The 26900-nt window shown below is 38.6% G+C and overlaps 1 protein-coding gene across 1 annotated transcript in view; it reads right to left on the reverse strand.

Annotated features, from left to right (window-relative positions):
• LOC132115626 (contactin-associated protein-like 2) overlaps positions 1-26900 on the reverse strand; it is a 455893-nt gene that overhangs the window by 31551 nt on the left and 397442 nt on the right. The window contains exons 20-23 of the mRNA XM_059524041.1: positions 20860-21078; positions 16825-17061; positions 14596-14829; positions 13366-13499 (exon numbers count right to left, since the gene is read on the reverse strand). Coding sequence (XP_059380024.1) covers positions 13366-13499; positions 14596-14829; positions 16825-17061; positions 20860-21078 — 824 coding nt within the window. The remainder of the gene's footprint in view (positions 1-13365; positions 13500-14595; positions 14830-16824; positions 17062-20859; positions 21079-26900) is intronic.

Consider the following 26900-nt stretch of genomic DNA (forward strand, 5'->3'; position numbering starts at 1 on the left):
ACAGCCAGATCCCCCTGGGGCGTCCGCTGCTCTGACTGCACAAGCTGAGTTATAGCCGCAACCCCACTGAGAGAATAACTTAGAGTTACAAACACAGGAGATAAATGAAAAAAAAACAAACAGGATATTAGAAAAGAGGGTGGGAGATATGAGTCGTTATAAGAAATCAGTTTTGGAAATGTGCATTTTTGGGTAATTTTTTTTTAAAGATATTGAAACATTCCAAATCTGCTGATAGGTTATGGCATCCTATTACTCACCATTCAACCAAATGAACAACAAAAACAACTAAGAAGATTAATAACTAAGAAAAATCAAACCGTAGCTGTCTCTATCTGTGCTGGGAGGAGCACGGAATGAAGAATAAGGAGACTTGGGAGTATATAAACAGTTTTTTATCCTGGGAAATACAGGGGAATTTCATACCATCCAACAAGTAGAATGGACAAAAGAAGACTGAACAAACAGGATCTTAATAACATGGGATAATTACTAAACAAGTGCAAGGAATTATAATCAACTGGAACCAGAAAAGGAACATGACCAAATAAGGAAACACAGGAAGGCACATGGGGAGCAGAACACACACAAAACACCTGACAGAGTCTGACATTACTCTCTCTCCTGGGGGAGAGGGGATGGGCGCTCTGGAGGTCCCTTTGGACAGACGGTAGGCGGTACCCGTTCGAGGTGCCATGGCGGAGCTGGCAGCTCGGGGAGCCATGGTGGATTGGGGAACTCAGGAGGCCATGGCAGTGCAGCCTCTGAGGCCGCGGACCCAGCCCCCACCCCAGCCTCTACGGCTGGAGCTATACTACATCCCCCCCAAATACTTGGGGAAAATGACAGCCTCCAAGACCTCCATGGGCTTAACTTGGGATCAGGAGCCCTCCCTGGGCTTAACTGGGGATCAAGAGCCCTCCCTGGGCTTAACTGGGGATCTGGAGCCCTCCCTGGTCTTAAAAGGGAATTAGGAGCCCTCTCTGGGCTCAACAGGGAATCAAGAGCCCTCCCTGGGCTTAACTGGGGATCAGGATGCCTCACTGGGCTTAACTTGGGGACTGGGAAAAACTCACAAGGAGCAGGCACTGAAAGGGTGCTCTGGAGGAGCAGGCACAGAACGGCGCTTTCGAGGAGCTGTAATTGGAGTGTGCTCTGGGGCTGGAGCTGACAGCCTTTTCCTCCTTAGGTTTCTTCTTTGATTCCGGGTGAAAGGCGTGGTCTGCAGGTTTGACTGTAGAACCGCCGGCGGGCTTTACATTGGCGCGGCCGGAGAGCTTATCTGTTGAGAGGCATCTTGACTTCCAAGCTTCCAAGGACCGCGGGGGAGCTTCGGAGGACAGCAAGGAATTTGGGGTTGGGGTGGTGGTAGGATCTGTAAGAGAGGTATGTGGGGGTTCTCGGCATGGAGTGAGCTGGGGAGATGTGCCGCTTTTCAGCGGGTGCTGGATGATGAGGCTTGGGAGGATCCTTTACTACTTCAACTTCGAAGTTGGAACCGTTTAAGAAAAGCACAAGATTAATCAGCTCGCTCAGGGGAAAATCAACCAGTGGAAGATCTTCTGTCACGATCTGTGCTGGGAGGAGCGAGGAACCAGGAACAAGAAGACTTGGAGTACATAAACAGTCTTTAATCCTGGGAATTTCACAACATCTAACAAGTAGAACCAATAAAGGAAGAATGAACAAACAGGAAGTTAATTACAAGGGATAATTACTAAATACAGGTGTGAAATTAAAATAAAAAAATGGTTATTGACAATTTTTCATTAATCTAAATTAATAATACATCCCAAAATGAAAGTACACTCTGCTGTTTGCCTTAGGGTTTAAAAAAAGTCTTCAAAAACTTCAATAAGATCCAAGTACATCTCTTTGCTTTTCCCACATGGTTGTTCTCTTAGTTAAGCTTTGACCTTTTACTGTCTGATTCAGGGGTGTGATTCAGGGGTTTCATTCAAAAGAAATATCACAGGCGTGGGTGTCTGGAAAGGTCAGCTGGACTGATGTTACTGTCTCTCATCATATTCCTTTCGAAGCAATCTCTTTACTCTTCTGGAAAATGCACAGGTGGGCAAAACCTGCATCACAGAAATCTAAAATGCAAAACTGGAATAATTCTAAACTGAAATAAAAACAAAATAATTACAATTAGGACTGTAAGTAAACAATAATATGCAATAATATCAGTGTTGCTGACCAACCTGTGGTGATTCGTTTATATTATGGAGGTTCCAGGTTCTAACCTAATATAATTTTTGATTTCAATAAACTAAAATGCTATCTGTTATACCTCTGCATAAGTAGATGTATATCAGTAGTGGGGATGCAATTGGATTTTGTTTTGTAATTTCACTAGAATGAATAGAGTGCCGTGGAGAAGCGACAGATTAGAATGCGTCATGCCTGAGAGAACACTGCCACGGCCACTTTCCATGACTGATAAAAACCACAATGACCAATCAACATAAAGAAATCACAAATTCCAGCGGCAGATCGTCATTAATTATAAAACATCTTAATGAGATGTTAATGAGATGTCCCTGCCTTGAAATGGTTTCCATATCAGTATTCTGCATTGTTTTTTAGTGTCATTGAAATATAATTTTATCAATATTTTTTTTATATTTTCTGTTTTAATTTAAATTTGAAAACCTTAATAAGTTCGTTTATATATATATATATATAATAAACCTGCTGGTCTAATTAAACAGAACTTACCAGCTTGGACAAATATAGCAGATATCTGTAGGCAACCTGCCTTTAATTTACACATCTACGTGATCTACCTTAGGAGTACCTCCTTGATTGCCATGCAGTGTGTGTGTGTGTGTGTGTGTGTGTGAGTATGTGCCTGAGTAGTGCTGAAGGACACTCAACACAGCTATACAGACAAGAAAATAAAGGAGAGTTGCCCTAGTGTCATAAACACACACTCAGACTCAGACACACACAGACACACAGACACAGACACAGACACAGACACACACAGACACACAGACACACAGACACAGACACAGACACAGACACAGACACACCTAAACTCCTTATACACATAGGTCATTGTCTGAAGGATGGCTCTGGGTTTCTATTTGCTGCAATGTCAGTGGGGTTCCCAGGGGCTATACAGACAGGGTAAAAGGGCTATGGTTTTCTCTTTCTCTCTCTATATATTTCACCCCATGCCAGATTTCCAACTCTGGTCTGTAAGATCTCGGGCTTGGCAGAGCTCTGTAGCAAGAAATGAAATAAGGCAGAATTAAAAAGAGATATAGCCCTTCTTTAAGCCTTTGATTATTTGATTTAGGACCATGGAACAAAGCAGGAGCCAAAGACATAGACTGACCAGAAAGAAAGAGAGAGAGAGAGAGAGAGAGAGAGAGAGAGAGAGAGAGAGAGAGAGAGAGAGTGAGGGAAAAGTAACAAGACAACAAAGCCCACTTTTCTGCTGACAAGGTCACAATATAACTGACATGATCTTTGCACCTCTGTCATTCAATATTATTCCCTTGGGACATGTCTTACAGCGAAGGTGAGGGGCGAGGAGGGTCCCGGCCAGCACGTACATGCCTTTGACAAAGTATTGAAAGTCCCTGACCCTTCTGTAGTTAGTTTTCATCTGTCCTCAAATGCAACTTGATATGACCACACTTTCTTCTGTGATCTTGATCACTGCTTTATCATTTCAGGTTCGAGGTGCTGCGTGTCCCGCCATTTAGAACATAATAAAATCTACAGTTCACCGTGAGTCTCAGTTCAGAGATCAATATGGGCTTTCAATTATCCAGTTGGGCCTGTGAGACTAATGCAGTGCATCCTGGGTAACAGACACAGCACACATCCACTCACGTACCCGCCAGTGATGTGCGGGTCAATGTATTACAGTTTTTTACGATTGTTTACACACTAAAATTAAAATTTCCACACAATTAGCAAAATTTTACTCCAATGAGCAAAACACCTCCACAGATTTGCACAACATTACACACAATGTCTGCTTCACCCTTTTTGCAAAACATTACACACAGTGATTTGTAAAACTCTACACACATTTTCACACCTTAGACACAGATAAGGATTGTGAGGTTACTTCCTTGTAATTACAAAGCACCTGATGGTTGGTTGATTACTGTAACTGATTATGGTAAGAAATACTGTAAGTATTGAAATAAATACTTGAAATATTCAGTCTGCAGCATCAAGTGTTGTGCAGTGCTTGGTAAGGTTATAGTAGGCCTACAGTATTTGTCTACATTCTCCTTATATCTCAAAACAAATCATGAATAATGCTGTGAGTTTCTCACTATTTTTTGTCACCTAAATTATCTCTTACATACAGTAAGAATGTCTGGCCAAAAATCTTTTTTTTTTTTTTTTTTTTTTTTACAAATGTGTTTTTTATTTATCACAGCAGTGTGAAACTGGCTGCAATAGTGTATGATCATTGATGACTGTGTTGGTTAAATGAAAACAAATAGCATTTTCACAAATATGTGTATATGTTTTGACTGAAGTGTGTCATTTTGCAAACAATCTAGGAATTTTGCTAATTGATTGTGGTGTTTGGATAATTGTGATTATATTTTGACAAAAAGAACTCTGTTTTCAAAATTGCGTGTAAACAATTGAAAAAAACTGTAATAACCCGCACCCGACCGACGTTTTCAACTAACCCGCCCGCAACTCGGACCGGAAAAAAAATAAAATAAAATATTGTACCCGACCCACATTTTTAAAAAGCAGTAAATGCTCATCTTAGCGTCATTGGGCCATAGGAATGCAGGCAAAACTAACTAGGCAAAAAAAAAAAAAACTTAATATATCATAATTTTGTCAGGAATTATAAAAAAAAAATCATCAGTAAGCTCATAATTTGTACTAAAATAGTCTAGTCTGGCTATGTCTATTTGTATGTGTCTGCAAGGTCAGCAGACATTGAAGCTCGGGTTTGTTCTGATCAGAGCTCGTGAGCGGAGAGCACATTTCTGAATGTCCCGATCCGCTCGCTCATTCTGTGGGGTCTCGCTCAACCCAGAATGGCCTGCTGGTTCGAAAATATGCAAAGAGTCATTTTATTGTTTAGTAATAAACTGTTTTTTTCTGTGTTGCTGCAAAGATGAAGTTGACGATGCAGACTCGCCATGAACGCCAGAGAGAAATGCACCTTTCATATGGATTACATCATCAGAGAGTAGCCCGTTTATTTTGGTTTGAATATTTTCGTTTAAAAGAAGACATTTCAAGCTGTCTGTAATATATAGCCTATATCTGTGAGGCACACGCTGAGTTTAGTTCACATGCAATGCAAGTGATCGTGCCGGCGCCTTATTACTGTAACCCTTAATTTTTGTCTGCACCTACTCCAGTCTCTTCAACGTGGATCCATAAATAAAACACGGGTTATCACGGTGATAATTCACGTTTCTTCTTTTAATCAGAAGCATCGGCATAACAGCATGAACAGCTGGACACACAACACTCTCGCTTGGGTTTTTTTTTTCCCGAGCACGCCCTGCCTTAAAGGGGCAGGCGCACCAAATATCTTTCTAACAAAACATGTATAAAACTTTGCATAAGACATATGAAGATACACGAAAATCTTACTAAACAAATTCACCAAAATTTCTTATTCTTCCCTTTTCTTTTTTTATATATAACCCATGAATTGACAAAAAGTAAAATAAAATAATGAATTAAACATAAGGTTACCAATTCAACATAAGGTTACAGTCTTCCCTGCTTAACAAGGAAACGTCCTCGTTTCTCTTATATAGATTATCCATTACAGTGAAAATACAGTGAAAAATACAATGCACAGACAACCAATATGTGCATAACTCATTAACAAACAAAATCTTTAAACTTTTCAGGTTTTTTAACTACACGGCCACTACGGGTTAATTGAGGTGTGGGAACACTGGGACTTGGCACACTTTCAGGTTCAGTCAACAAAGCAGTTGGATTTGAACATTCAGTCTTTGCATTGGTAGTAGTCTGTTTTATAGTTTGGTTGGGCACATACGGTGGTGTTGAGGGTCGAAAGGGTAAAGCACCTGACAAAGCAGTGAGGGGAACTGAAGAAGGGGCCTCAGCACTACCAAACACAGGAGGATCAGAGCCTGAACTGGGAGTTGCAGGCAACTCCCTCCAAGGACCCCTGTAAGGTTTTAGGCGATTTAGGAGCCAGTTTATTCTGCTTTTGAGCTGGGTCGTCCAAAAATACAATGTCACCTGGCTTATGCGGGTGGAAAAATGTATTTTTGTCATACTGCTATTTCTGATTAAGTTTAGCTGCAGTGGACCGCACAGGAGCATCTTTGAAAGCATAAGACAAACGCATGGTCACATCATGAGCATAGCCTGCAGGGGTGCCTGGTGTATAGGAAGTGACAGCAGGACTATAGTTCAGAAGGATATCTGCAGGTAGCCGTGGTTCTCTGCCATGTGCAAGAAAGAAAGGAGAGAACCCCGTGCTAGAATGAATACTGGAGTTATATGCCAGTTCCACTTGAGGCAGATATTTATCCCATTCACCCCCACTTTCACAAATGTACTTGGCGAGTGGTCTTTCAATGTTCGATTCAGTCTTTCGACCATACCATCACACTGGGCGTGGTAGGGTGAGGTGCGGGTTTTCTCAATGCCTAATTGTCTGCACAAATGTTTAATCAAATCTGACTCAAACTGTTTACCTTGGTCCGTATGGATTATCTCAGGGACCCCGTGCTGCTTAATGTAATCCTCAAAAATGCACTGTGCTACAGTTGTTGCACGCTGATCCTTCAGAGGGTACAAATTTACAAAACGGGTAAAATAGTCCATCACAACTAAAACATACCTATTCCCAAGTGAAGTAACAGGTAGCTCAGTGATGTCAGCGGCAATTCTTTGAAATGGTCGTTCTGCATGAATTGACTGTAACGGGGCTCTTTCATGAGGAGTGGTGGAAGCACAGGACTGACAGGATACACATTCAGCACAGAATTTCTGAATATCACGGGACATGTAAGGCCAATAGCACATTTTCCTAGCTCTCAACAAAGTACGCTCAGCACTCAAATGACCACTAAACTTCTCCCCATGAAAACACTTAAGAGCTGTTAGAATGAGTACCTCAGGCTAGACTACTTGGTAAACATGAGGGCTATGAGGAGATGATTTCACTCTGTGACACAGTATACCCTCTTGGACTGATAATTTGGAAAATTCATGCCAGAGTTTCCTCAGATTACCATTCTCTTTCCAGTCCATGACAGTACTAAGACAAAAGTCAGCCTTTTGCTGAGCTTGTAATTCAGTCAAATCAATTGACAGTGTCGGACTCACATCAGGAAGAACTCCACAACCCAGTGGCACTTCAGACAAAAAGGAGACTTTTTCAGCAGTGGTATGGCTGGGAATTACACACTGCACTGATTTTGTTTCAGTCACAGGCGAGCTAGGACACCGCGACAATGATTTAGCATTACTATGATGCTTCCCTTCCCTGTATTGAATGGTAAAGTCATACACATCCATTTCAAGTATCCAACGTGCTCTTTTACCAGTCGGATCATTATCAACTGCTGCCTTCTTTAGATTTAACAATGGTTTGTGATCTGTAATAATCTTGAATGACACCCCAGACAAGAAATGTCGAAAATGTCGAACAGACCACACCACAGCCCACAGTTCATGGTCATAAGTTGATCAACTCTTTTCTGAAGGAGTGAGAGCATGACTGGCGTAAGCAATTACGCGTTCCTTCCCATCCTGCATCTGAGCAAGCACTGCACCTACACAATCATGAGAAGCATCAGTGTATAATAGAAAAGGCTGTGTAAATATAGGGTGAGCTACAATGGGAGGACTAGTAAGGGCCTGCTTCAGTGACCTAAAAGCCTCCTCACATTTACTCGACCAATTGAAGACAGCACCTTTCAGGGTCAGAACATGAAGGGGTGCGGCCACTACAGCAAAACTCCTGACAAATCTCCTATAATAGGAGCATAGACCAACAAACGCTCTCACCTCTGTGACCGTCCTGGAGGTAGGCCATGACCGGACCTTGTTCAGATTCTTTTCATCTGGCAGCAGACCCTGGCTGGATACAACATGACCTAAGTAGGAAACGTCACTGCGTTCAAAATTACATTTGCTAACCTTCAATTTCAGACCCGCTGAACGGAAATGACTAAAAACCTCCTCAAGACTGTTAAGATGTTTGCTGAAAGTCTGACTGAACAGCAGTACATCATCAAGGTAAACAAGACAAACCTTCCAATGAAGTCCACGAAGCACCAGCTCCATCAATCGTTGGAAAGTTGGATGGGCATTCGTAAGACCCATCGGCATTACCTTGAAATGATATAAAGCACAGCCTGTATTGAAATTTATGTATTGTACTGTATTGACCCCTATCCTTGGGGTCTAGCTCAACTTGCCAGTAACCACTGGACAGATCCATTGTGCTAAACCAGCGTGCACCTGCCGAGCTGTCTAAAGCATCTGAGGCACGAGGTAAGGGGTAAGAGGCTTTTAAAGTGACTGCATTAAACTTTCTGAAATCAATGCAGAATCTATAACTGCCATCTCTCTTCTTCACTAAGACAACAGGATAAGCCCAGGGACTACAACTTTCCTCAATTACATCATGGGAAAGGAGCTGCTGAACTTGCCTGTCTATCTCAGTTCGAACATGTGGCGATGTTCTGTAAGCCCTCTGCCTAATGGGCAGTGCATCCCCAGGACAGATGGTGTGCTTGACCAAATCAGTACGACCATAGTCATTCTCATTTGCACTGAAAACATCTGAATATTTGTAAATCAGAGTCTCTAGCTGAGTCCGTTCTGCACTGCCCAATGCAGACTGACTGAAGTCTACATTGGGTTTTGGACAGGGCTCAATTTGAGTCTGTATCTGAGCTACTTTGGGTTCCAGCATTGTGTATTCTTCCCCTGGTTGCATGACTAAGGAATGAAGCTCACCTAGCCTTAGGCCACAGGGAACATGGCAATCCTCGTTTGTCGGATTCATAGCTCGCACACAAGTCACGCCTGCTTTCACAGAGGTTACTGTACGTGTCACAAAAAGACCTGGTACTTACTGAATTTTAGGATCTAAGAGTCCAACATAATTGCATGCGAACTCTTTTTCCCCAATGTTGGACTGAATTTTTACCAAAACGTTCGTCTGTGACCTAGCAGGGATCAGAATGGGCTCTAAAGTCACGGCACTACTCCTTAAAGGGACTATTTCCTGCGAACACAAGAGAGGAACAGTCCAGTTCCACAATTTTAAATGATTTTCTCTGAGGTCAATAGCAGCATGATGTTTGCTAAGAAAATCCCACCCAAGGATAACTGGCTGTGTAGCATTCCTAACCACCTGAACATCATGTGAGAACACTTCCTCACCCAGCCTAATAGTAATGGGCATCATACCCAAAGTGTCAAGATAGTCACCCTTTACTGATTTTGACACAAGAAAGGATTTCTGAATATGTTTTTTGTTAGAGAGGGAATTGACATTCTCAGTGTTTCACTGATCAAAGATATTTCTGAACCTGTGTCTACAAATGCTCGCATGGCAATGTTCTCAATGATTGCAAAAACATAAGGCGTTGGAATGACCTGAAACAAAATGATTGTTTGGGCCCAACCATAGTCTCAGCAGATACCCAGCCCATAGTACCTGCTACCAGCCGTTTCCCTGAAGATTAACATCCTCTTCAACAAAACTGACATGATGATCACCAGATGAGGGTAGACGGTCAGTAGAAGATCATAGGCCATATCTCTCGCCAGAGAACTTGTTGGAGGGCCATTCTGTCATATGATGATCCTGATGATGGGATGCGTGTTGTAAGCGATGATCTCAATGATCAGAGGTTGGACTGCCACAACGATCACGGTGAGGTGGGGGCGAGCTGACACGTTGGTTACGATGAATAGAAGTAAGGCTGGCATGTTGAGCAGCAAAATGTGGAGACAGGCTGGTGCGATAATCTCGATGTGGTTGAGGTGGGCTGACGTGACGATCTCGGTAATGTGGAGAAGCACTGATGTGACGATCTTGATGATGTGGAGATGGGCTCACGTGACGATCTCTGTAATGTGGAGAAGCACTGATGTGACGATCTTGATGATGTGGAGATGGGCTCACGTGACGATCTCCATAGCCCCGACGTCTGTCACTGTCTCGGCGGATGAATGAGTAAGGTTCATCTTGACGATGTGGAGAAGACGCCGGTGACAATGGATATCTCCTAGGAGATGAAAGTGGAGAGTAAAGTTGCTTGTCTCTTCCACGTTCAGATGAGTAGTCTCTTTGTCTGTTGGAAGCGTTTTGCCTCTTCATTTGACTCACTTCCAACCTGAGAGCCTTAACATCAGCCGTCAATTGCTTCACCGCAGTCATGATTTCAGAAGAAATGTCCCCAGGTGCTGTGGTCTTTGTGGACACCATAGCTGAAAGCGTTTCACTGGGTAAGGTGGTAGATGAGTTTGGTGACAGGCTGGTCTTTTGACTCAGAGGGGGAAGAGGTGCAAGTCTGAGAACTTCTTGTGCCCGTTCCCACTTACAAGCAATAGCTAAAGCTTCCCCTAGGCTAGTAGCACCATGTTCATGACATTTTGCTTGGAGGACAGGATCAAGACCAGCTACGAACCATCTAAATATTTCCATGGCAATGTCGGATTCACCATAATTTGGAAATGCTTCCAAAACTAGTCTTGTGATCTCAGCTGCAAATACTTTCAAAGGTTCTTTGGGCATATGTGGTCTGGCGTTCACAAAAGTTTGAAAATGCAGCAAAAATTGTTTCCTCCCAAAAACATAATTTAATGCAGCAACACACAGTTTATAGTTCTGTTGTACGTCAGGAGACAGGGAGAGCCAGTAAGCTAAAGCATCTCCACTCAACCTTGTAGGCAAAATGGTGGCCAAATCTTGCGTTTGTGCATCCGCACATGCCTTAACTTCAAGCTCTAAACGGGCTTTCCATAAAGAAAAACTGTCTTTATCTCTACCGTCTCCATGAAAACACGGTGGTAGATCGACTTTAAAGTGCAGCAATCTTGTAGTGCAATTTGCAGAAGTTGCGTGCTCTCTGCCCTCCGCTGTAGGTGCACTTTCATCACTATCAGTCTCATTAGAGGACGGAGCACGTGCAGTGAGCACGCGAGAATCGGTAGACATTTTCACTGCGCAGCTGCTGTTGAACTTGTAATGAAGCGAGTAGTAACGGCATCCACTTTAATTAATCTAACGACTGGTCACTGTGCACTCACCAGTACCCTTCACTGTGCATTACAAAAATGCGCCTTCGTAATCGAATGCTTCAGACAAAAAACTTCCAGAAACTCTTGAACTTGAACACCGCTGCCACCAGTCTGTTACCCTTAATTTTTGTCTGCACCTACTCCAGTCTCTTCAACGTGGATCCATAAATAAAACACGGGTTACCACGGTGATAATTCACGTTTCTTCTTTTAATCAGAAGCATCGGCATAACAGCATGAACAGCCAGACACACAACACTCTCGCTTGGGTTTTTTTTTTTTTTTTTCAAGCGCGCCCTGACTTAAAGGGGCAGGCGCACCAAATATCTTTCTAACAAAACATGTATAAAAATTTGCATAAGACATATGAAAATATACGAAAATCTTACTAAACAAATTCACCAAAATTTCTTATTCTTCCTTTTTTTTATATATTACCCATGAATTTACAAAATGTTAAATAAAATAATGAATTAAACATAAGGTTACCAATTCAACATAAGGTTACATTACATTGTCTGCTAGGCTATATATTTGCTTCTTATTTATTAAATACAGGCAACTGATTGATAAAACATTGATAAAAATTAAGATACAATTTATACAAAACGAAATCTTTTAAAAAGAGTTTTCTATAAAGCAAAAACTTAATGAAGTCGTCAAAATCATGTTTTACCAAAAACAGCGACGTTGCTCCCCATGCAGTCTTCTTTGCCGCCTCCATCTCTACGTGCAGACTGAGCTCGTGCGTCATCTTCATGCCAGTTATTCAGCCAATAAAGTGTAGGCCTATGTATTTCAAAAATGTGTCTAGTACTAGGACCCGACCGACCGCGACCCGAATATCATTAAAAAATTTTTGAATGACTCATAACCGCGGGTAACCGCGGGTGATCGCAGTCACCCGCTCATTTTGGATCAACCCGCGCATCACTGATACCTGCATTTTTGAGATATATAAATTCAGTTAAGAAATCAAGAAAGCTGCCTATCTAGGCATCGATTTTAGGCATCATTACTAAATTTTAAAAAAATACTTAATTTTGACTAAAATTGATGGCAGAATTACATATATCCTTCACGGATCAAAATGCATCAATGGCGGTATGGAGCTTCATAATTAAAATTTGAAATAAATTTTATTTTAATTAAACATATATGGTACTTTATTGTAAATGTATTATACTTATTGGAATATGTAAATTGATTATATATCTGTTGTTGTTATTTTTGCATTTTATCCTGAATGGATGTTGTTATTTTTATTTGTTATGTGTAAAAAATATATAAAAAGTTGATTACAAAAGAATAAAATACTCTTCCATAATCTAGTTTCTAATTCGAAATGGGCACTTTTATACAATATTTGTAATAACTAATAATAAAACATAATAGTTATTATTAATATTTATTACTATTATTATTTATTAACAATCAAATCAAAACAAAAAATCTAACAAAGATTAGATTTAAATTAAATTAAAAGATTAATTAAAAATTAATTAAAATTAATTAATTAAAATTAATTTAATTAAAAATTAATTAAAAGATAAATTAAAAATTTCAACAGAATATTTTCCGTAATACAATTCCTAATTCAAAATCAGCATTTTTACCAAATAGCTGTACACTGTACTTTTATAAGATATACATTTGTTTGATGGTTATTAAAGTACTATATAAAACTAATACTATATAAAAAAGTTTATTTTCTTATAAATAATTTAATTTTATAATGAATTTAATATTATTATAACAACAAACATAATAATATTATAAATAATTTGATTTAATTACAAAATTGGCACTTTTATCAACTTGGTACTGACCGCCTTTACTGTGAAATTAACTGAGATTTTTTTGTGCAATTCCATATAAAAATGTATTTGTATGGCACAGATAACAACCCGCTACCAAAGTAATTGACCATGTAGAGTGTTTCAAATCAGTCCCTTATGAGGTTTCATTTCAGTCAAGATGCTGCTTTAGAAGTAAAAATACTAACTTCTATATTTTTGGATGAGTACATGATACATGATTTGACCTATGATATTGATTGTATGATACTGATTGTAAGAGTGGTCAGTTTCATGTGTTTCCCACCTGGACTTCTATGTCTCTCTCCACCCGAGAGATGTTGACGGTGTGGGGCTGCCCGTTGGCCAAGTTTCTCTGGTCAATATCAATACTGAAGGGTTCTCTGAGACCACCCAAGTTGTACCGCAGCTGCAGCATACCTGAGTGAAACAGGATGAGACAGAAAGATTACATTTATCCAGATCTTACTCGCACTGCAGTCTGCCTGGATGCAGAATGCCTGCGTGAGTGAGAGTTGTGCATCAGTTCTGCACCCTGACAACACTCACCTCCACAGCACTCTCCTGTGCAACAGTGCACAGGCTGCATGAAGAACATTTCCTCACTTGGGTTACCGCTCAGGTCAGCAAGATAAATTTGCTCAGAGACTACAGGGTAAAATTCGATGTGGGTTTAGGCAGCGTAACACAAAGAATAAGTAGCACCAGTCTTGTATGCCCACTTTGGGTTTTATGGAAGGGTGTTTAGCGAAAACGCCACTCTACAAATTAAACAACAGTACATCTGAGTCACTGTGTTTAATGTGAAATCCTGTCCCTGAGGGGAATGAGGGTCTTTTTCTTTAAACACCAGATGTGTTTTACTTCTAAACTCGAAAAGAATTGGATCACAGTGCTGTGCTAATGCCAAACAAACAGGGATGTAATTGCCTTCACTCTGCCATTTGTCATATAATTAGCTCTTACTGTTGCGCTTCCACTTAAAAAAGCAATTCAGCCTGCTGCAATAAATTTCCTTTATTATTACAGTGCAGTTTCAAAACTGCTGCCGAACGATCTTACAGACACACACAGATGTGTATATTGCATCAGCATCCTGCATTAATGATGAACAAAGACTAACCAGGTGTGATGCAATAGGTTCGCAATTTGTCTGTTCATACTGAAAGCAACAATAATGTGCGAGGCGGCACAATAAAAACTAATCAGAACATATTTGATGTTAAATATAGAGTTTGGTTCACACTTACAGGCATTTTACTGACTTTACAAGTATGCAACATTATTCTACTAACCCTAACCATAGTTAGTAAACACGCAGTTGCAAATTAATAAGAGTTAGTTGATATAAAGTGGCAAATTAATGAGAGTAAAATGACATAAAGTTGCAAATTAATGAGAGTTAGTAGAGTGGACAGAAAAGATCTGTTCACTGAAAGCTAATTTAGGGAATCCAAAATGGTTCTTCTGTGGAATTGCTTTACAACCCTATTTTACAGAGTGACCAATATCCTACCATTGTGACGGAGCACCACTGCCATGTAATCCTGGGTTTTCGAGCTGACATAGACTAGAAGGCTGGGAGAAGTGGAGGTGCTGAAGCTGAAGGTAAGGTCTTCATGTGTCAGGTTGGTCTCGACAGGAAGGTTGTGGATAACGCTCTTCTCATCTAGGCTTGAAGCTGCAGCCAACACTTCAGGTACCAGATTATACTTGACCAGTGTTCCTGCCTCAAAGAAACCACCAACATCTGGAAAAGATTTAAACACCCAATCAATCAGAGTGTATGTGTTCAATTAAAAAAGTCTAAACTCTGAAACCAGTGTTTCTTAGCCTGAAAAAGTAATGAGATGAATTATGACATGTATTGCATTAGGAATTGTATTGTGAGGTAGCTGGTTATACCTAGTCAAAAATGTGACAATTTGACAGGAATGCTGTTTGAGGACCAAAAAAAAAAAGAAGATGTTGGGCCAGGAACACATTATACTTCCGGCAAATTATGGCCACCATTCAATAAATGCGCACTGGGAATGTGTAAGTGATGTCTGGCTTGGGTAGAAGGGCCATCTGAGGTAGAAGGGCAAGAAAACCGACATTACCGGCATGTTTTGTATTCATGAGGGGCTTCTTCAACAGCTATTAAACCAAAAGGACACTTTCCTATTACCTTTTTACTTGAGGGGGAGAACAAAGGTTCTTACACAAACTGTTTAACCCAACTGCTAGGACGTGTGCAATTGTGCATCTTTGTCTTACACAGAAGCAGTATAAACAACACAGGATTTGTTGCATATGGGGTGGAACAGGAAAAACCATGGGAAATCAACATGGGTAATGAAGTAAATACACACAAGGGTAAAAGAGAGTGAACAAACTTGACAATGTGCACCCGCACCGAATATCTCATGTACGCAGAGGACGAGGCGGGTTTATCTGTTATTCATGGCATTCTCTCATTCAGCCGTTTTACCCCCGGGAGCAGAGCGCTAAGTAAATGAGTTTTGTACAAATGCTGTATCAGGAGCAGGAAGGAAATCAGTGCAGAGACTATAGATTGGTTTAATTATTTGCTGCAAGGCCCTTGAGCAATCTTTACTTTTCCAACATGCCATTCAGAGGCAAATTTAGTGTTCAACGGAAGAAAGAAACTCATACAGGTTTGGAACAAGTGGAGGGGGAGTTAATGATGACAGAAATGTCATTTTTGGGTGAACTGTCCCTTTAAACGTTTAAGTTCAAGATTTTACATTAAAGCAAGTGATCCTTTTATTGTCAAATCTGTTTTTTTTTTTTTGCATTAAGACATTTGAAATATGTTGTCTTTTTGTAAAACGTGTTCTATTGGTCTTAATTCAGCCAAGATCTTTTAAAAAGGACAAATTTTCAGTAAAAAGGTTATTTTGTAATTTTCTTAATGGCTTTGTATTTAGGTTCACCCCAGAAAGATTCTGTAATTATTTACTCACCCTCAGGCCATTCTAAACCTGTATGACTGCCTTCTTATTGTAAAAAACTACAACAACAAAAAGTGAGACATCTTCTTCATATCTTCTTTTATGTTTAGCAAAAATGAAAAGTCATGCATGGTTTAGAGCGAAATGAGGGTTAGGGTTAGTAAATTCAAATTATTCGGTGAGCTAACCCTTTAAATAACAGATAGATGTGAGAATCCACATCCATAGCTCTGAATCCAAATGAAAGGCCAAAGAGATTCCTCTTCCTGGAGTGAAGGTGCTGTGTAGTATTGAGCCACAGACGTACGGCAGCCTGTGGGAGCAACTGCACTGAACCAGAGGCAAAGAATCAGAGAGAATTCGATCCTGACTGCAATACCCTAGACGGCACAAGTAAATATGTGTAAAATGGAAATGTGAGTTAAAACCCTGCAATTACGTGGTTGTTCATGAATATTTCAAGCAGAATGAGATTTTGAAAGCTGAGGGCAACCATCAGAGGCCCTGACTCTCGGCGAGTCAACATTTTTAAACAGAGAGCATGAGATGCTTGATGGAGGTCTTGACATAGAGCACGAACTACAGAAGGGACCTACTCACGTCAGTGATGCTATGACTATATTCAAATGAGGGAGACGGAGCTTAAGTACAAGAGTTGCCCTCAGAGATTCCCGCCAGTCACAGGTTTAAAAAACAAATAGTTCAAAGTCATATCTCTGGTTGAGGTGTATAAACTTCACAGAAAACTTTTAAAAGTATTAATTTATAATTTGCATATGCATACTGACCTTTTGAACAGAAAGGCCCATCGTAAGCAGTGGTGGAGCAGTCACAAGAATAGCCGTTGTATTTCTCCACACACTTGCCGCCGTTACGGCAATACATCCCAAAACTGGTGCAGTGACCCGAACAGCCAGGTTTAACACCAGGAGTGACTTTTGCCCTCTCTTCTAAGTCAAGGGTCACACCGTTCATCTTCAGAGAGCGGATGCATCCGAGAAATCCTCTCTGACCTCCTGCTGCACCTGGATGAGAAATGGAGACCAAGACTAGTCAATATTAAGCTAAATAAAAGCATAAATGGCACAACAAAATGACTCAATCCTTCATTTCTATTGCAGACTAGCTTGAAAACAAAAGGTTAAATTAGAAACATTAAGTCTCAGCCAATAGTTGAGCCTTCTGGTGGGTTTCATTCATTATGGCATGTACCATTCAATACAATAGACCTTAGAGAAATTAGACATCATTAGAGCTCCACTACCAGAAGAAAATAAATATCTTCAATTGCTCAGTGTCTTGTCTGGACATCTTTTCATTACAAAAAACTGCCCAGTTAAACAGAAATCGTACAATCATTTGCTAGATTAATAGTAGATTAATAGTAAATGTACTGGCGGGATGCATTAATTATTTACCAACGGTAAATAATAAAAACAGACCCACAAGTACAATCCTGCTAAAATGTATCAAGGTGCCAAATCAGGAAAGCTTTATCAATTCCTCCAAAGACATTATATGGATCGGAGTATATATACAGTAGATATATAAAGTAATAATGGCAGTTTGGCTATGCTTTACAAAAAAAAACAAAAAAAAAGGCCAGAAAACCCATTTTCAAAGTTTTATAACTCAACTTAACTCACATCATTGGTGGAGTGTTAATTGCGATGGTGACCTGCTTGGGTATAATACAAAACAACTCACTGAATTCTTTGCTAATAAACCTAAGAGTATAGCTCTTATCATCAAATGTACCATAAATATGTTGTGCTATTTATAATACTTATATGAAAGACACAATGTCTCATGTTTCACGAACATGAGATAAACGCAAGATCATTTTAATTAACATTTTTCTATTTATTCCTCGTTGAGTATTGTTCCAATTTGATTCATGCCACTTAGCAGGCACCTTTAATGTCCTTGTTTGTCACTGAAGAATCAACTTCACAAAACTTTTTCATAAACACAGAATGTGTTTTAACTTTTGAAAGTGAAGCAGCATGAATAAGCTTGAGTGAGGAAAGAGCTGTTAAAACCCTTCTGAAGTTCACTGCCTCCATCTCTGATGAGCCCTGAATCGGAAATTACTCTCTAATGAAACTGTAATGAATTAGCATATTACATTTATTAGACCATCCTGCCCAGTGGAATATTTTTTCTTCTGCTTTTACCATTGCAGTGCACTAAATGTTTATAGCCTTATATTGAATTAAAAGGTCACCTGGATAAAATATCACAGAAAGACAAGAAGTTCCAGGTTAAACTAGATTGCTTGTTGTCGTATATTTTACAAAAAAGTTACCTACTGTCCTGACAGGCCCATGAAGCTGGCTTCCCTTTGAAGAACCAATATCACCCAGATGTGCAAGCAATGAAAGAAAGAAAAACAACACCAAAAAAAGAAACAAAAATAAAAATAAAATAAAAATGAATGAAAAACATGCAATGATTAGAAGACTTGATGCTTAATCAAGGCTATGCTTCAAAAGAAAGCAACATGATGGTGGATAGTAAAGAAGCATTAAAGATTCATGCAAGCAGACATATGCATATTAATACCATGAATGCATGCAAACGAGTAAGTGGTTGTTAAACCAAAGGTCTGCTTGTTATTTGAGATGAAGCAAATGACAATAAAGAACGAGCAAGCATTTAATCCTTCATTAAATATAAAGAGGCCACTATAAATGCAAAACAAATTCAAATAGACACAAGCATCCATGGGTGAACAGAAGTAGAAGGCAATCTGCTTTATCAATAAATTATGGTATGGGTCTAAATGGTCTAAAAACTGAGCATTCATAAACAGAGGAGAGGAGGTTTGACAGGTCCACCCCAGCCCACTCAGCGGATATAAACCATTTAGTTTTCCAACTGAGGGTCAGGGTCTAAAGACTGAGAGTTGCTCTCCACGAACAGTCATGTCAACATTTTACATTTCTACTGAAACAACGGACAAGGATTAGACAACCTTTAACATTCATTTGGACTGCAGTGCTCATTACATCTAACCCTAGTGTGCATGATAATGAAATTGATATGCCAGTCCAACATTCTTCAGATCTAAGTCGAGAATAAGAATGAAATTTTCATCTGCTGCATGGACAACATGCAAATGAGACCTAGAGAGGGTTATGGCTTGCAATATATTGAATTTTAATACATAATTTTGCTGGTTGTACTATACAACATACTGTAACTAGTGTTCACCACAAAATGAAAATTTGCGGAAAATGTACTGCATGTTTTTTTACAGACACGCAGCTTTTCACTTCACAAGACATTAACTGATAGACTGAAGTCCCGTTGGTTACTTGTGGATCATTGTGATGTTTTTATCAGCTGTTTGATAAAAGCTGCTCATTCTGCTGGCACCCATTCACTGCAGAGGATCCACTGGTGAGCGAGTGATAGAAAGCTTAATTTGTTCCGATTAAGAAACAAAATGATCTTGGATGGCCTGAGGGAGTAAATTTTAATTTCTGAATGAACTATTATTTTAAAGGGAAATTTACACTAGACTTTGATCAGGTGAAATTAATTTGGACTAGTTTCAAGATAAGAATTCTCTAAAAAGCTCTAATCCCATAATTTATATATATATAAAAAAATCATTAAAATTATGGGTAGGTGAATATCGATGAGTACTGCTTTGTTATGCTGAAGAATATTTTTCATTTAGCTAATATAGAGAAAAACTAAATATAGATGAATTTTTCAGATGATATTTCATAGAAAAATTTATAAAAATAAAAAGTAAGAAAATAATAAAATTGATTAAAAGTTATAAATTGTATGTTTGGTATTTTAAATAAATAATAAAAAAGCAGTATAATATATTAAATAAATAAATAAACAAACAAACAAATAAATAAATAATCTATTTAATTTTGTAATTTAATGCAATTACCAAACCTTAACAATAATAATAATAATAATATACATGTTTTCCTGTTCTGGAGAATTCTGCTTTATAAAACCAATCAAGAACTTTGATATCAATAAAAACTTCTTGGAAACCTGGAAATTTTTCTTGACTTCAATTTTTTTAATACACAAGCTAAACAAGCTTTCCAAAAACTCTCTCAAGAGAGTCACAGGGGTGCATTATCTTCCTCTTTCTTAATGAGCGTCAAAGTCCTTTGTTGAAAAGAATGAGTCAAAGCAGAAAATAGCACAATGAAAGCCCAAAGCCATTCTGTTCAACAGATAATTGCCTCATGAGTGCCATGGCTTGTTCGCACTTTTAAAGCCATAAAAAAGATTCCTTGCTAATGTTAGCATAGCACACACGGCACCATAATTAGTCACATTCCCTGCTGCGCCTGAGACATTTTTCGACCATATTCAGTCAAACCCATTTTCAACTTCCTTTTCTTTACAGTGGACTTTTTCTTACTATGGAGGCGAAGAGGTTCCCCAGGGTTCCCAAGTGCAAGTTTTAATAGCTACACCTGCATTTAGGCTGCTGACTATAAATACATTTTCACTTTCAGACACAAGCACATAGAGCGCTTTGCGCGAGAACTGCTGATTTCTCAGCAGTAACAGCTAGAGAAAAAGATAGAGAGAGAATAATTCAGACATAAGAACAGCTCAGAAAGGAGATATTCAGGAGGAATTTTATGAGAACGATAATGAAGAAATATATTTTTACATTCATTTTAATCAGTAATTGATCTCATTTGATCAGGTTTTCAAGAGTTGTGCAGCCCATCAATAACATTATGAATGCATACAAAAAACAACAGTACTCCAACAATATAACTAAGGATTAACATATATACGCTATATGTGGATGCACATGTGGTTCTTACCCACATAAAGCTGGCTGTAGAGCTCCAGGCGTGTGTGTCCTTGTGTAGGTGCAGGTCTGACCTCCTTGTATTTTTGGTCTAGTTGCAGAATGGCCTCTTTCGTGTTTCTCTCCGCACTGACCCGGTGCCACTGGTCATCGTTCAGGGGGGTAGGAGAGTGCACGTTCAGTTCCACCGGCCCGTTTCCAACATCGAACGAAAACGACACCACCGTGGGGGCTGTGGAGGAAAGCAAACAGAAAGAGAGACCACTCAAAAACTATTATTTCAAACTTTCGCCGCATGTTTTTCTGAATAACAACGTGTATAACAAACAAACACTTTGAATAATTTTACATGAAAAAATATGAATATTAAAAAATATATAAAATAAATTCAATTAAGCTTTTTTTATATAACCGAAGAAGATCAAAGTGTTTGCTCAGGGTATGTTTTAAAGAATGATTTAGCCAAAATGTTTAATTTGCTGAACATTTACTCACCTTCAGGCCAAATCCAAATCTGTTGTTTCTTCAAAAGATTTGGAGAAACATCACTTAATCACCAATAAATCCTCTGTAGTGAATGAGAGTCCAAAGAGCTGATAAAAGCCTCAGAAATCACAAAAAGTACTTCATATGACTCCATCAGTTGTGAGTGTGTTCGCAATAATCAAATTCACCAAGACGTTTTTAACTTCAAACTTTTGCTTCGGGCTAAAATATTTTGAGTCTACTTTCTCCAGTAAAAAAAGTAATCTTCTCTGAGGAGAAATGTGCACAGGTCAAGTACTGTTTATAAGTTCTAACCAGTACTGTATGTTGGTGGATTTTGATGTGAAAAGACAAGAGGGGATGAACTTTTCACTGGAGTCATAATGGATTATGAATTTATGGATTTTGGCCTGAAAATATAGTTAAAAGTTAAAATGCCTTGATGACAGATTTGTTTCTTGCAAACACAGCCTTTCACTTCACAAGAAATCAACTGATGCACTGAAGTCGTGTGGATTATTGTGATGTTTTTATCAGCTGTGATGTTTTGATGGCACCCATTCACTGCAGAGGATCCACTGGTAATGCTCAATTTCTCCAAATCTGTTCCAGTTTAGAAACAAACATATCTCGGATGGTCTGAGGGTGAGTACATTTCTTTTATAGCAAATTTACATTTTTGGGTGAGTTATTCCTTTATTATGCATTATATTAAAACTCTAGTTAATGGTGAAACATTTTCTATACTTACCTTTAACAGTTATTTTAATTAGTAAGTAATTCATTCTTTATTTTGTCCATGTGTTACTGTAGATTACATGACTGCAAAATTACTTGAAATGTCAACCACAGGTCATTCAGCATAAATGTAATTCATTTTCATATATTATTGTTTTACTCAATAATTGTTTTGCAGAACAACAATCCAAAGCTGAGACTTAAAATGCAGAATTACCAAACTCATCAGACTGCTTCACTCAAGCACATCATTAAAATTCCTCTTAACAGCTCTAAACTGAGTTGGAGAGTGTTTATTCACCATGCTGAATTCATTTTAGGCCACAACAGCGTTTAATGAGTCAGTGTTGCATATTCTCCTCCATAAACAGTGAAGATTGACAGCTGTACTCCTGTGGGAGGAGATGGTACTTATGACAGGAGAACGGTGAAGAGAGGAAAGGTGTGTTTGAGCCATGACTGCTGTGGTGTGTCATGCACAGCCCCAGAGGGCCAGGCCTCTTGGGGTTTAACCCTTGATAAATCCTGATTTAGAATCAGCCGAGACACCGCAAAAGTGCCATCATCCACACTCAACCCAACGCTGTTGTGCGATTGTGTTTAAAGACTGCATAGTGTATCCAGTGATAAGCCACTCTCACATAGTTATTCATGACGCCACATGATCATTTCCTAAAACAAGTGCTTCAGATGCTCAGACAGCGAGCTGGTGTCACACTTCAAGACACCTTTTGAAATGTTTATGTACAACAAGCATTGCATTGATTACGGAGGAGCTTCTAGATTTATGGAGAGGATGACTGGAGCTCCTTTGACAGTCCTTTGATAGTTGTCACAAACACCATCCATCCTTACTGAGTATTTTAACTATTTAAATCACATACATTTTTGAATCAACATCAATGGAAAACAGTCTCAGTTATTAAAGTTATTAAAACTACAAAAAAGTGCATTCAAATACACATAACACAATACTTTTTAATTTAATTAATCAAAAGGGATAGTTGAGACTTTCACATTGTTGGTTCTTTTGACACTTTTATTTATCAAAGAATGATAAAAATGCATAATGGTTTCCACTAAAATATTAAACTGCACTTTTCAACATTGATAATACCAGTATTTTTTATGTATTATTATTATAAATTTTTTTACAGTAAATCAATATTTTAGAATAATCACGTGATACTTAAGACTTGACTAATGGCTGCTGAAAATTCAGCTTTGCCATCACAGGAATAAATTATCTTTTAAAATATATTAAATTACAAATGTTTTACATTTTTAATTCTAATTTTATTTCACAATATTACTGTATTTTACTTGGTAAGCTTAAGAGAATTCTTTTGATTTGTATACAAATATATATATATATATACACAGTGTTGGGGAGTAACTAGCAGTGTTGGGGAGTAACTAGTTACATGTAACGGCGTTACGTAATTTAATTACAAAATTATTGTAACTGTAATTAGTTACAGTTACTACGAAAAAATGAGTAATTCAATTACAGTTACTTATGAAATTTTTAACGATTACAAAGGGGATTACATTTGAATAGTTACACACATCCACATACAGATTTAACTGATTTCTTTCCCAAATTGCACTGACTATTCTGAGACATACCGCCTTAATAATTCCCGGGATGTGGAAATACAGTCTGGTTCGTAGAATCCAGTCATAAAAACGGAATGCCTGACGGAATGTGCCACATTTTGGATGACTAAATCAAAAGTAGGTCAGTACACTTGAATCAAAACATGACATCGACTAGTGTCTGTGAATATTAAGCCCCAAAAATGCAATATATGACTTGCACATTCTGCGTGTCTGTGGAAATCAGGCGCAGACTGGACACCGGGAGAACCGGGACAATTCCCTGTGGCCTGGCAGCCGATTTTGCCCCACTATTTAATATCATTATTGTATAATTGCCTGCCGAATGTACTAAAGCGATCATTTGCGAATCCGCCGTTTGATAATTAAATCTCTAATAAGTCATGAAGAGTCATGACTCGCGCGCTCTCCGCACCTCCGCCAAACGGTTTGGATCAGACTCAGAGTAATCAATGCGAGAGAGAGAGAGAGAGAGAGAGAGAGAGAGAGAGAGAGAGAGAGAGAGAGAGAGAGAGAGAGAGAGAGAGAGAGAGAGACAGAGAGAGAGAGAGGGAGAGAGAGGGAGAGAGAGAGAGAGAGAGAGAGAGAGAGAGACAGAGAGAGAGAGAGGGAGAGAGAGAGAGAGAGACAGAGACAGAGAGAGACAGAGAGAGAGAGAGAGAGGGAGAGAGAGAGAGACAGAGAGAGACAGAGAGAGAGAGAGGGAGAGAGAGAGAGAGAGAGACAGAGAGAGAGAGAGAGAGAGGGAGAGAGAGAGAGAGAGAGAGCGCACAGCTGGAGCAGAGAAGCAGAACTACTGTTCAGGGTTTCAGGTCAGTTTCATCTGTAAAGATGCTTTTTTGTCTTTGTTTTTTTATTTATTTAATCAAGCAGCAGCACGTTGCTCATCAGTCATCACTCAAAATACTATATAAAGGACATCATTATTATCTGTTGTAATGTTACAGTAGTAATTTAGCTGAAAAAAAATCAGATTTTTTTATAGGTTTAGGGGGAGCTACGACAGACAACAACACAACCCTTACGAAAATTAACATTTTAATATTTAACTATAAATCCAGAGAAAATGGTTACTATTGGTTAACTGTGGTAACCAAAAATGTAATATTATTTTACAAATGTATTTATTTAAAAATCCATTTGCAAAAAAAACAAGGTTATTTTACTTTTATATAGGCTAATACAAGCATGTTTAACTTTTGTAAGGGAAAAACATGACTCGTGTACAGTATTAGGATTTTTCTATAAAGATATTGTAGTATTGTAGAGTATTGTTTTGTAAAGTATAGTTTTGTTCAATCTTGAGTATTAAAGTCACGAGAGAGATGGATAACAGAGCAAAATAAAGAGACTGAAGAGAAAAATGGAAGTGAAGGTGCAGTTCAGGAGAACTTTTAATTATTTTGCATGTCCCCAAATTAAAGATTTAAACCTTTTTTTTATGTCAGGTCCATACAAAAAATAGTATTGTCCATGAATTTGTTTGTATGAGGTTGAATTTTGAATTTTTTTCCCAGTCCTTCCCTCCTGTAAATTAATGGCAAAGACATGGTTTCATTTACTACACATAGGACTACTGAAGCTCGCAGTGTTTTCAACCTCTGCTGCCTCAATATAGGAGTACACGAGCACATAAACATAATTTCTAGAACTGCTCTGTGTAACTTCATGTGCATTTTACTTATTTTGAGAAAACTATCATCATATACAGAGACAGCAGTTTAAAAAAAACACCAATGTTTCAGGAGTTTATTAAACAGAATACGTCACATGCTTATTAGATAACTGTATTTAAGTTGATGTATATGCTTTTATTTATTATTCTTTAATTTTCACAAATTTATAAAAGTAATCAAAAAGTACTCAAAAGTAATTAGTTACATTACTTTAATAAAGTAATTGAAAAAGTTACACTACTATTACATTTTAAACAAGGTAACTTGTAATCTGTAACCTATTACATTTCCAGAGTAACCTTCCCAACACTGGTAACTAGTTACATGTAACGGTGTTACGTAATTTAATTACAAAATAAATGTAAAAGTAATCAGTTACAGTTACTAAGAAAAAATGAGTAATTAAATTACAGTTACTTATGAAAATTGTAACGATTACAAAGAGGATTACATTTGAATATTTACACACATCCACATACAGCTTATTTCTTTCCCAAATTGCACTAAGACATATGGCCCATAATCTCCGAGACACGGAAAACACATTCGTAGAATCCAGTCATAAAAATGGAATTCAGCCTATAATGACGCAATATGCCACATTTTGGACGAATAAATCAAAAGTAGGTCAGTACACTTGAATCAAAACCCGATATGGACTGATGTCTGTGAATATTAAGCCGCAAAAAGACTGAATATGAATCCTGCACGTTCTGCGTGTCTGTGGAAATCAGGCGCTGACTGGACATCGGGAGAACCGGGACTATTCCCGGTGGCCTGGCAGAGGATTTGGCCTTCTACTTTAACATTGTTATTGTATAATTGCAGGCCGAATATAGCCTACTAAAGCGATTATTTCCGAATCTGCCATTCGATAATTAAATTTCTAATAAATCATGAATCGGTTAGTCGTGACTGGCAATGGTTGGGCTCGCGCGCTCTCCGCGCCTCCGCCGAACGGTTTGGATCAGACTCCGAGTAATCAGTGCGAGAGAGAGAGACCGGAGTGAACTGTGTAAGCGCACAGCTGGAGCCAAGAAGCGACACTTCTGTTCAGGGTTTCAGGTGCAGGTCAGTTTCATCTGTAAATATGCTAATGTAGTTTTGTCTTTGTTTACTTAGTCAAGCAGCAGCAGCACATTGCTCGCAATCACTCAAAATACTGTATAAACGACGTCATTATTATCTATTGTAATGTTACAGTAGTAAGTTAGCAGACAAATCATCATATTTTATCATAGGTTTAGGGGGAGCTAGTGGATACAAAAACACAACCCTTAGGAAAATTAGTGTAGCCTATGGCATGGCACTAACCGTGGTTTAATTATGGAATTTGTACTAAAAATAAATAGTGGTAATTCATTTGCCAAAAAAACAAAATTGCACTTACAAAACATGGTAAAAGTCAAATAAAAATCTTCAGTATTAAAGTCATGAGAGAGATGGATGGATAATGGAAGTGAAGATGCAGTTCAGGAGAGAACTCTTAATTACGTTGCAAGTCCCCCAACCTAAGGATTCAAATCTTTTTCAT

This window comes from Carassius carassius, chromosome 35 (genome assembly GCF_963082965.1).
Source record: "Carassius carassius chromosome 35, fCarCar2.1, whole genome shotgun sequence".
NCBI classification, from domain to species: domain Eukaryota; kingdom Metazoa; phylum Chordata; class Actinopteri; order Cypriniformes; family Cyprinidae; genus Carassius; species Carassius carassius.